We start from the raw sequence: 11,418 nt of genomic DNA, 5'->3' as shown, positions 1-11,418 counted from the left end.
GCGCAAGACCCTCGGCAAGCGAGAGACGTTTGCGAGGACTCCCTTCCTCATCGCCACCGGCTTTGGGAGTGCCCTTAGCCTTAACGGCCGGACTCTCAGAGCGCACAGAGGTCCTGGGACTGTGATCACCGTGATCACTAGCGGACGACTGCACGCTGTCTTCTTTGTGCTCACTGGGCACTGGGCTGTGCCCTCCCACAGAGCCCGCAGGAGCATCATGAGTGCTCTCGGACTCGGCATCGTCCTCACTGCCCGAGTTGAACTCACGTTCTACGAACCGAGGGTTCGGACGATTGTCTGAAGACGAGGGCGACGGACTGCGGCGCCTGCTTGCGCGCTTGTCCGCAGCCGCGTCACCCGAGGATCCGATAGCCTCGGAGGCCACCTGAGTAGCCTCCTTAAGTGCAGAGCCTTTGCCGTGAGGCTTAGTGCTCTTGGCCTGCGCCTTACCGGCTGCAGCCTTGGAGCGTGTCTTAGCACCGCTCTTAGCAGTGCCACGAGGCATGTTAACGGTCGAAGTGGAGACCTTGACGAAGAGCGCACAGGTTGCTGCTCGAGGCTCTAACTGTAAAGTGAGCCTCCGCCGCGCTCGCGCGGCCCGAGTCGATGGTTTTCGACTTTGAGAATGAGAGTTTGTGACGAACATCTCTTCATTCTGATTGGTCGGTAAACCGAACCTAAGTGGGGGAGGATGTAACGGGGTACGTAGCACTAAGTGTACCCTGGTTACATGAAGTGTGACACTTCACACTTCAGGAGTATGACATGTCATATTCCGGGATATTTGGTACAAGGTACCAAGGTCATTCAAAACCAACCATTGGTTAAATGACATTGCATTTCTATAGGTAACTTATAGTTTGTATTAACCACAAACTTAACCTACCTATAAATATACTCAGTTTACAATCTACCTTATTTAGGTCACTTCGCTCTCTTTAATTAAAGAGGGGACCTGTGAACTGCCGTTCACTGAGAGTTTGTATACTCTCGGAAGATAACTTCCTCTAGCGCAAGGTGCTGTGTGACCCCGTCACAAGTAAGGCCAGGCAAGAAACGAGGGCTGTCAAGAAATGAGAACAAGAAATGAGCCTCAGGCCCAGTCTTAACCGCGCGCCATGGCACGAATTTTGGGCCATCTCCATTTTGCTTAGCTAATCTCACCTGTGGTTTAGGGCTTGCGGTGCCATTCAAGTGCCATGCATGGCACCACGAAATGCCATGGCAAATGGCTGTGCCAGGTGCCAGGCCGTAATATTAGGGCCAACTCAATATATCTTTCCGCGCCAATTTCATTCCGGCAGACGCCGTGCGATGCAGAGGAACAGAGACGTCAAGGTCGTTGTGGCGTTGACATGCGTCTTGCTGCTTGGCGATAACGCGGCGGGTGCGGGCGAGCGCCGGCCGTGCCTACCGCGTCGGCGTTTAAACTGGCGTCACCACTCCCAGTTGCTGTTAAACGAGGGCCAGTTCCGCCAGTACTACAGGATGTCATTCCAGTCATTTGAGAAGTTGTTGCGACTGCTGGCTCCAAGCCTGCGCGTTGATGGAGCTCAATCACGTCGACGAACCGAAGGGAACGAGCCCCTTACTGCCATTAACAAGCTACAAATGTTTATCTCGTGGCTGGCAGGGTACTCTTTCCACCCGGTTCGGGCGCTTGCTGGTGCTAGCAAGCCGGGTTTTTACATCACCATTCAAGAGGTCATGGATGTTATCCAAGCTCATGATGAGTTACAGCTGAGGTTTCCGGCGACGGAGTACGAGCAGCGCCAGTCAGCATGCGCGTTTGCTAGTCTGGTCAAAAACCCAGTTTTAGTCGGCTGCGTCGGTGCTGTGGACGAATGGCTGTGCTGCATTCAAGTTCCCAATGGCCGCGAGGTGAACCGCATCTCTTCGTTCTTTTCTGGACACTATCAACGGTATGGTGTCAACGTTCAAGCGTGTGTAGACCACCGTAGCCGCTTTACTGCGGTGACGAGTGCTAGTCCGGGCGGTATGGGTGATGCTCTAGCGTCTATGAGATGGGAGCTGTCTAGTCTCGTGGAGTCTTTTCCGGTTGGTCTACACCTCGTTGGTGATAATGCCTACTCGAACAGCAACACTCTGCTTACGCCATTCACGCGACCGCAAATCGCAAGTCAATCAAATACAACAAGATTGTATCGAGACAGCCTCAGCTTTCACTTAAGTCAACTACGTATCAGAGTGGAGATGGCATTCGGGCTGCTGAATAAGTGGCGGGTTTTCAAGGCTCCGCTTCGGGTCGGAGTGAAAAGCATCAAGAAGGTGGTGCATGTAGCGTGTATGTTGCACAATTTTTGCATCACTGAGCGCCTGTGTGAGAGCCACAACGAAGATGTGGACGATGACGCGGACATGGCTGCTACTCTTGCATCTAAACCCGTCTCCGATATAACCGACTTGACTGTTGGAGTTAACGATGCATCGGCATATCGGGCAATGTACGCCTCAACACAAGTCTATCCGGAGCCGACGTCGGAGTCGGAGTTGCTCCGCAATGCCTACGTGGACAAACTGCGACAAATGAAGCGGCTACGACCTGCGTACAACATTCGCCGCGCTGAGAGAGAACGAACTAGTGAGTTGTTGTAAGTTGAGTTTATTAATGTCCATTCGGACAGTTCAGAAGTCGCTACCTTCTCATTGAGCTACACTTCGTCGAAAAAGGCCTCTTCCAGCTTCGACAGCTTCATGCGGTAGAGATCCAAACTGCGTTGAAGGGATTCATCACTTTTCCCGGTCTGCTGTAGTTTTTCCATGCGAGCCTCTACCTGCTGGATGAGCTTGTGCAAGCTCATCAGGCGTTCTGCTGTACTCGGTCTCGCAGCATCAATGGCAGCTGCTAGCGCATTGACCGACTCTGCTACTTCACTACGCTGCTTCTGCGTTCCCACTTGCTGTGGCGGCTTCTTGCCGCTTGAATCGCTACGCCCACGCTTCAGCGAGTCGAACTGGTCCTTGTCGAACAATCCACCATCGACAAAACTCGCCAGATCGCGTTTGTGCTTCAAACACTCGCGAAGGTAAAAGGTGTCAAGGGCCCCTTCGCAGTAGGTGAAGAAGTCGTCCTCATGCCCCCCGGGCTTGGTGAAGTTTGCCATCGCCTTCAAATACCTCTTGTTCACGTCCTTCCACATGTCATAGGCCTTGGTAGCACTGTGAATAACGACAGCTGACGCATCAACTCCTTCAAAGCGCGCGTCGGAGGTGAAGAGATCGTTGTAGTCGGTGCGGTTCGAGTTAAACTCCGACGCAGCATCACGCCAAAATGAGGAGTGCCATGAGTTTCCCCAGCGTCCAGCTGCTGGCGAGAAGGCTTGTCACCAATACGTGCGAAGCGCGGAGCAAAGGTGTCCGAAAACAGCACATTCAACAACCGAATTGTGCAGTTGTTCGACGGCACCGAAACACCGTCAGCGGACGCGAGGGTTGCCGAAATCATGGAGCAATGTAGAGCATCGAACTCACACAGGTGCTTCACGCGATCAGCACAGAGGTTTTCCTGCCGAGGCGAAGCTTTCGGCTCGTGCACTCCTTTCGAAGCTGCTCCACTGCCCACAAGCTGTAGTCGTCTGAGATTGGTGGCGTCGTCTTCCCCGGGTCTACAACAGTCCACAGTGCTGACACAACAGACTCCGAACGCGAGTTGGACTCACTGGGATTGGTAGTTGCCGTCTGCGTCGCCCCCTCAACAGCCCGCAAAGCGATCGCGTCGGCTGCACTCGCGTCGACATCCTTGTCACCTTGCATTGCTTCAACCTCGCCAAAAGTTAAGTGGGCATGTCGAAGCTTAGCGAAAGCGCGTGGGGTGCATCAAGACGAATGGAGGAGAGTGCATGCTGCATTGGCCAGCAGTGCCGGCCGCGGCTCCTGAAAAATTACGGTGTGTGGTGAAATATAACGCGATGGCGCGAGCTGGCACCGCACGAACCAGTCTGAACCAGATCGCGTGGCACCATCAGCTCACCTAGCCTCTGGCAGGCACGGCACGCGTAGCGCGCGGTTAAGACTGGGCCTCAGGGTCGTTCTTAGCCACGCCATGCCATGCCATGGCACGAAATGCTGTGATCCGATTGGATGAGCGCTTGCTAGGGCTAGAGTTTAAAGTAATTAAAATGACAGGAAGTGCCACGGATGGTATTTGCAAGTGCCATAGCAAGGGGCAATTGCCATATGCCAGGCTACTTTTATTTTCATTAATGTATGCTCTAAAAATAGTTTTCATGATGGTACAATGGCAGGGTAATTCTATTCGTAGCCACGCCATGCCATGGCTCAATTTCTAGTGCCATGGCATGGCACGCGTGGCAGTGGCTAAGAGCCACCCTCAGGAAATCTCATCGTCTGAAACGATGAGGACTAAAAATTAGGCTGCTAAGAAACTAATAGCTTAAGAAACCCTATTTAAAATAAAATAATTATTTATCCCTCACACAAAAATGCTTTTTTAAAGCAAAAATAAAAATAAATAAAAACGTTTTTAAGAAATATTCTTATCAATCTCACAAAAATAGGTGAAATTTTGAGCACCATGAGGTTCGGCGTTGCTCGCAGAGAGGAGGAGGACGCCGCGCCGCCAGCTCATGTCGTGGAAGCCGATGCGTATTGGGAAGTAAAGAAGATGCATATTTCTCGTGCAGATGTTTCTCCGTGCCGCCGGCGGTTCCGGGCACCGAGTTCGGACAATTCCACGACGTCCAGCGATGATGAAGCCCCCTCAGACTTGGACCCGATGCTGACGGACAGCGACCGCGGCGTAAACATGGCTACGTCGGTGTTGGGTACGCTGCAGCTAACAGCGAAGTCGCGCCAGGAGCTGCTGAAGCAAGTTGAACGCGCGTGCGAGCGCAAGGCAGTGCAGGCGGTGACGGGCAGTGGTGCGTACCTGGCTCTGTGCAAGACGCTACAGCGTGCACGGCAGGATGCGGAGGCTCAGCTGCACCGTATAGATGCGGATGCTGGTAGATCTGAGGAGGAGATGCTGAGGAAACATCAGCAGCTGGAGAGGGAGGCAGCGGCCAAGCTGCAGCAGATTCGATCGAAGGAGAGATTGGCCATTGAGAGTGTGGAGAAGGAGCTGCGCGCCTTCCAACAGGCGCGAGAGGACGAGCGACGACGAGAAGAAGAGCAGAGGGAGCTCAAAGAAGCTGCAGTGCGTCGTGAAGAAGAAGCTCGCGAGAAGGTGGGGCTGTGGCGTTGTTGACGTTGGTGGACGATGTTCTCAAATGGTAAATGTAATTATGTAGGCGTTGCAAGAGGCTAAAGAGAAAGAGGAGGCTGCAGAGGCCCAGCGCAAGGTCGAGCATGAAGTGGAGCAAGCGCAAGCGAAGGCGAAGGCTCTGGCAGCTGAACGCGCTGCCGAGCACAAGAAGCAGCAGGAGGAGCGTGAAAAGGAACAAGCTGCGAAGAAAGCCGCCGAGAAAGAAGCCGCAGCTCAGGCGAAGAAATACGTCAAGGAGGGACACGAGCGTATTAAGCGCCTGGAAGAGCTACATCACCAGTCGACAGAAATTCTCGACAGTCCTGACCCGGAAGTGAAGAAGATCCGAATGCAGATCAGGCGCGAGGTGAGTTTGCCTGCGCTTACAGTGTTTTTTCTACTGGAGATAGATGGACGTATTAACTCACTTTGACCTTAAGGCTGGCGCATGTAACCAAATTGCTGCGGCGCCGTCGGCTATCAAGAACGTCGTGAGCAAAATCCAGCAGCTCCTCCAGGTGAAACGCACTTTTTGAGCTGGTCCTCTTGTGGTCTCTTGGCTGACGATGTTCGTGTCAGATGGCCAAGTCCTCAGGTGACGCGTACTTCAAATTCGCGCTCGACATGGTGGCTTCAAACTTGTCCAAGCAGGTGGAGGGTCGTGCAGACTACAAGTACGTTGGGGCGTTGTGTGTTGTCTTCCAGTTCTGAGAGCATTGAATTGAACCATTTATGCTGGACTCTTTGACATTGCTGCAGATCCTGCTACCCTATCGCGCACGTGATCAAGATGAGTTGTGTGCACACCCCGGAGTTGACCGACGTTATGTTGGGGTACTTCCACAAGACTTGCGTCTTCACAATCCCGGACAACCCGGAGAAACACGCGTCGCAGACGATCGCCGAGTACAAATTATCTGTGGGTTTCCACAAGGCCGTTGGCGAGAGCTCGGATCCAGACGGTCTGGAGCACGTGACGGAATACACCAGACGCATGACGATGATCTCGGCTGTGCTGGCTGCTGTTCGGCAGACGACTCCATGGGACGGCAGTCCGTCGCCGCCTGGACTGGAGCTTGGAGATTGCTGGGCTTGGCTGGCTCGGCTGGTGAATGAGCCGCTTCACCTCATGACTGGCGCTCTGACTCTGACCATCCTGGAAGTGGCCGGCTTCGAGTTGCTGCGTAACTACCAGAAGCAGTTCCACAAGCTGCTGGTTCTCATTGCTCGTGACGTGTGTCCGCGACTGAGTAAGAACGCCAAGACGGGAGCAGCTAACGCTGCTGGTCAACTCGAGATGTTTGTGAACCAATACCACGCCAACCGCTGCACTTTGAACGAGCCTGACGGACGAAAACTTGAGGAGACGAAGATCTCCGAGGCTGACGAAGAGAGAACTGATCGTGATGACTACGGAGGGGGAGGAGGTTACTATGGAGGTCGTGGAGGGGGCCGGGGTGGTGGACGTGGCGGAGGTCGGGGCCGTGGTGGTGGACGAAGACGTTAAATCATTGCGGAGAATACACAAAAATGGAAGTGTCAATTCATTTACTGCTTTACGCATCTGATAGTCTGGCTGGGCTGTCTTACTTCTGGCCGAGTGTCGGCATCACAGCGCTGTAGCGTGTCTTCTCATTGTAGTCCCACAGCGACGTGACGGTCTTGATCTGCGTGTAAAAGTTGATACCAGCTTTGCCGTAGAAGTTCAGGTCGCCACGGATCGATGCACGCGAGCCAGTGAACGAGAACATGGGCAGAGGGACGGGGATCGGCACGTTGATGCCCACCTGACCCACATCAATTTCGTGTTGGAACTTGCGAGCAGCTGCCCCTGATGACGTGAAGATTGAGGTTCCGTTGCCGTACGGGTTGCGGTTGATGAGCTCGATCGCTTCTTCCAGCGTGTCCACGGATGTGCAGACCAGCACTGGAGCAAAAATCTCTTCCACGTACGCAGGGTTGTCCGTGCCCACGTTGTTCAGTACCGTCGGACCCACAAAGTTACCATTCGGGTACTTGGAAACCTTGACGTTGCGTCCATCGAGAAGCAGCTCTGCACCATTGTCCACACCTTCTTGGATCAGACGCTCCGCGCGCTCCTTGGCCGCCACTGTGATCAACGGACCGACATCAGTTCCAGGCTCCAAGCCGCCGTTCACCTTCATCTCCTTGGCCTTCTGCACGATGTCGTGCACCCATTCCTTGGACTTGCCCACAAACACGGCGACGGAAAGGGCCATGCAGCGCTGCCCAGCAGCTCCAAAAGCAGCGCCAGCAAGAGCTCCGACAGCCTGCTCCTTGTCGCAATCAGGCATGATGACAGCGTGGTTCTTGGCACCCAGATTGGCCTGCACACGCTTGCCGTTAGCACTGCCACGAGAGTGAATGTACTCGCCCGCCTGGTTGCCGCCCACGAAGGAGATGGCTTTGATCTCGGGTGCGTCGCAGATGAAGTTGACAGTGTCCTGAAGGAAAAAAAAACTCACATATTAGCGACTATCGGAAAGCTGCAACACTTGTTTGCACGAATGTCTTACATGAGCACCGTGGATAATGTTGAGCACACCGTCTGGGAGACCTGCTTCTTGAGCCAGACGAGCGAGAATCTGCACACAGAGAGAGGAAAATGGTCAGAGCTGAAGTCCACCTAATGAATGAGTGACTGCCTACCATTGTGGCACCAGGGTCCTTCTCCGAGGGCTTGAGCACGTATGTGTTACCGGTCACGGTACCCGTGGGGAACATCCAAAGCGGGATCATGGCTGGGAAGTTAAAGGGACAGATACCAGCACACACACCCAGCGGCTGCTTGTACGAGTAAGTGTCCAGGGACGTGGCCAGGTTCTCCGCCGTCTCGCCCATCATGAGCGTGGCAGTTCCGCATGTGTGCTCCACGACTTCCAGACCACGAAACACGTCGCCACGAGCGTCAGCGAGCGTCTTGCCCTGTTCATTGGTGATGGACAATGCGAGCTCTTCTGTGTGCTCACGAATCAGATGCTGCAGCTTGAGCATGACGCGCTGACGGTGCTGCACGCCCACCTCCTTCCACGTCTTGTAGGCTCGAGCAGCGGCCTCCGTGGCTTGGCGCATCTGTACATCATCAGTACCGAGCAGTCAGAAAACTTAGAGATCAAGAAACAGGGACTGCGGCTGTCCTACCTCATCTTGCGTAGCCTCCGGGACCTGGTAGATCACCTCGTTCGTCGCCTGTATACGTAGCAACAACGTTCGATCAGTGCAGCTGATCGCAGGCTCGCCCCCTGCGGTCACATAGCTCGACGTACGGGGTTGCGGAGGTCAATCCACTTGTCGGTCTTAGACTGCACGAACTTGCCGTCGATAAAGAGCGGTACACGTTCCTGTAGAAGACAACAAAGTTAGTTCGAGTTACGAGAGAGCTGAGAGGGGGGGGATTGACGCACCACGGAGGACGTGGAGAAGGCGCGCGCGGAGCGGCAGGCGACGACGGAACGGGACACACGGTGCAACATCTTCGCAAACGGAACTTCGACAGCGCGGGGCAAAAGCGAGAATGGGCAGATCGCAGCGGTCATCCGGACGGGGTGATCCCCTGCATCACGCTTGATGTTTTGACGCGTACTTCAATATACCCTTATTGGGCAACCAATCTTATTCTTTGGCTTTGGCTCGTTGCCATTTGAGGGGGTATCATCGAAAAACTTTGCTACTGTACTTGACATCGTCGGCATCATGAAGCAAAGACCAAAGACTCATGGCTGTTTTGCGGCTCTGGAGAATACGACACTGGGAGGTGTTTCCGTGGTGCGTGGCTGAGCATGACGCGCATGCTCCTCCAATGAATGATCATCGAATGATCTGTGGCAAGTTGCTGTAATGCGCTCTTTAATTCCGATTTCGCACTTAAACGAATAACTTTAAAAGCGCCAACCACACATTAGTGTCCAGCAAGATGAAGCGCCTGCTATCGCTTGGCGCGCGGGCACCTCGACGGGCCTCTGTGCCACTGCATCGCCGTCTGTTCGCATCGGAGACTCCAGCCGTTCCCAAGTCGGAGCGTGATCGCGACTTCCTGGCCGCTTTGCAGGTTTTCTATCGAATGGAGGGACATTTCACCGTTCCGTACGAATTCGTGGTGCCCATTCCTCCCTCCAACGTCGATACTGAAGCTTTCCCGTGGCCTAAAGAGACTTGGGGTATGGATCTAGGCAATCGTCTCCGCCTCTTCACACGTGGACGCTGTAGTCCCTTTAAGTGCGCGTTGCTACGTACCGTGGGGTTCCCATTCGATGACTGGAAGACGTACGTGTGGGAGATGCAGATCATCCCGTCGCTCCAGATTTTCCAGGAACTGGAGGGGCATCTCTTTGTCCGTCAGAGCTTCCAGGTGCCAGTAGGTGACGACAGGTGGCCACGTGCGGCTTGGGGTGTCAAACTCGGTTCCCAGTGCCAATTGCTACGTCGTGACGCGGAGGATGGTCTCTCCGAGCAGCGCAAGCAGCAGCTGGATGCCATGGGTTTCGTCTGGAGTGACGCGCAATGGAAATGGAAAATGCAGTTCCTCACAGCCATGAAACACTATAGAAATCTCTATGGACATTGCTCCGTGCATCACACCTTCAAAGTACCTACAAGCGACCCGTTCTGGCCCGAGGTGAACTGGGGATACAGACTCGGACATGCTGTAGCCAAAGTGAAGGCCAATTTAGAGGAGCACGCGATGACGCCTCGAGCTATGGCCGATCTTAGGGAATTAAACTTCTTTGAGGACGGACTATCGCTGGAGACCTGGCGTGAAGCTTTGATGCCCAGCTTGGAGGTCTATCCGAGTCTCTTCGGCAACGCATTCATCCCACATGACTTTGTAGTCCCCAGTGAAGCCCTATGGCCGGAACGTGCGTGGGGTATGAAGCTCGGATACATCGTGGAGACCATCAACTCGAGACGAATCTTTACAGACGAGATCCAGAAGGACAAACAGAAACTCAAGGAACTCGGTTACGCGTGGGAATCACTCTTTGGTAAATGGGCCAAGGAGCTGCTGCCGGCGTTGCGACTTTACAAAGCCAAGTATCATCATTGCGACGTGCCTTCGTGGTGGGTTGTGCCTTCGAACGACGAGTCCTGGCCCAAGGCGCTACGTGGTTATCATCTGGGCAAGCAAGTGGTTCGAGTTCGACGCAATGGACGCGGCAGTACCGACGTGGTCGATGTTTTGTCCGAACTGGAGGCTCTCGGCTTCAAGTTTAACGCTTTTGAGAGTTATTTCGTCGACCGCGTGCTGCCAGCACTAGAGGTGTACGCAGAAATCTACGGCGACACTCATGTGCCTCAAGGTTTCATCGTTCCATCCGAGAGCACGTGGCCGCGACCTTCGTGGGGGACAAAACTGGGTCATACGGTCCGCAACATTCGCAATCGACATCAGCACGCGCAACAGGTAGAAATGTACCGCGAGCGTCTGGAAGAACTCGGTTTCGTGTGGAGCATCTACAAGTCTACGGCTGCTACCAAGCGCGATATTGTCGACCCCAGTGTGGAAATTTACAAGGAAATTAACGGCGAAGACGCTGAAGTGCCGAGGAATTTCACTGTGCCTGCAGACGACACGCGTTATCCAGAGGTAGCAAAGAACTTTGAGTTGGGGGCATGGCTCGCTCAGTACAACAAACGCACGACTGGACTGCTCCCGTTCCAGACGCAAGAAGGTAAGAAGAAAGCGGTTGCAGCCAATGACAAGCGTCATGCCCAGGCCAGAGCTCAAGGAAAACTCACATCACATGCCGAGCAGTACTGGAAGGACGTGCTGTTGTCTTCGTTCCGAGCACACGCTGATCTACATGGCAGCTGCGAAGACATGGATGGCAGCTTTATTGTACCAAACGAGGAGCCGTATCCACAGTCTGCTTGGGGACTCAATCTCGGTCTTCGTCTGCGTCATGTGCGTCACGGTGTCCGTTATGCGAGGGAAATTGCCAAATACAAGGACGAGCTGCTGGAGATTGGCGTCCTTCGTGATGGAGATGGCATTTCCATTGAACACAACGACGACAACTACGCTGAAGAGGAAGGAGGTCTCGACGACGATGATGGCGATTTGGACGAAGAAGAAGATGGCTACGATGATGACGAGGACTTTGACTATGAGGATGAAAGCGTCGAGGAGGAACAGCGCAGCAAAGCTCACCTCGACTAGAGCGCGTCACCGTGAT

General features: G+C 54.0%; 3 protein-coding genes across 3 annotated transcripts; 2 read left to right on the top strand and 1 right to left on the bottom strand.

Annotated features, from left to right (window-relative positions):
- Positions 1 to 4,542: 4,542 nt before the first annotated feature.
- PITG_16006 (uncharacterized protein) lies at positions 4,543 to 6,531 on the top strand (the record flags this gene model as incomplete). Its single annotated transcript, XM_002897743.1, has 6 exons — positions 4,543 to 5,206; positions 5,271 to 5,591; positions 5,665 to 5,742; positions 5,804 to 5,898; positions 5,984 to 6,332; positions 6,499 to 6,531. The coding sequence occupies 6 exons, from the start codon at positions 4,556 to 4,558 to the stop codon at positions 6,529 to 6,531; spliced, it is 1,527 nt and encodes a 508-aa protein (XP_002897789.1).
- On the bottom strand, positions 6,300 to 8,747 carry PITG_16005 (methylmalonate-semialdehyde dehydrogenase, mitochondrial precursor; the record flags this gene model as incomplete). Its single annotated transcript, XM_002897742.1, has 6 exons — positions 6,300 to 7,689; positions 7,762 to 7,830; positions 7,895 to 8,317; positions 8,387 to 8,434; positions 8,512 to 8,586; positions 8,650 to 8,747. 6 exons carry the CDS (start codon positions 8,716 to 8,718, stop codon positions 6,811 to 6,813), a joined length of 1,563 nt encoding a protein of 520 aa, XP_002897788.1.
- A 411-nt stretch (positions 8,748 to 9,158) lies between these two features.
- On the top strand, positions 9,159 to 11,224 carry PITG_16004 (uncharacterized protein; the record flags this gene model as incomplete). The annotated part of the gene is made up of 2 exons (XM_002897741.1): positions 9,159 to 11,157; positions 11,208 to 11,224. 2 exons carry the CDS (start codon positions 9,159 to 9,161, stop codon positions 11,222 to 11,224), a joined length of 2,016 nt encoding a protein of 671 aa, XP_002897787.1.
- Between the last annotated feature and the right edge of the window lie 194 nt (positions 11,225 to 11,418).

This window comes from Phytophthora infestans, genomic scaffold (genome assembly GCF_000142945.1).
Source record: "Phytophthora infestans T30-4 supercont1.41 genomic scaffold, whole genome shotgun sequence".
Lineage (NCBI taxonomy): Eukaryota > Oomycota > Peronosporomycetes > Peronosporales > Peronosporaceae > Phytophthora > Phytophthora infestans.
This window is presented reverse-complemented; position numbering and strand designations above follow the sequence as displayed.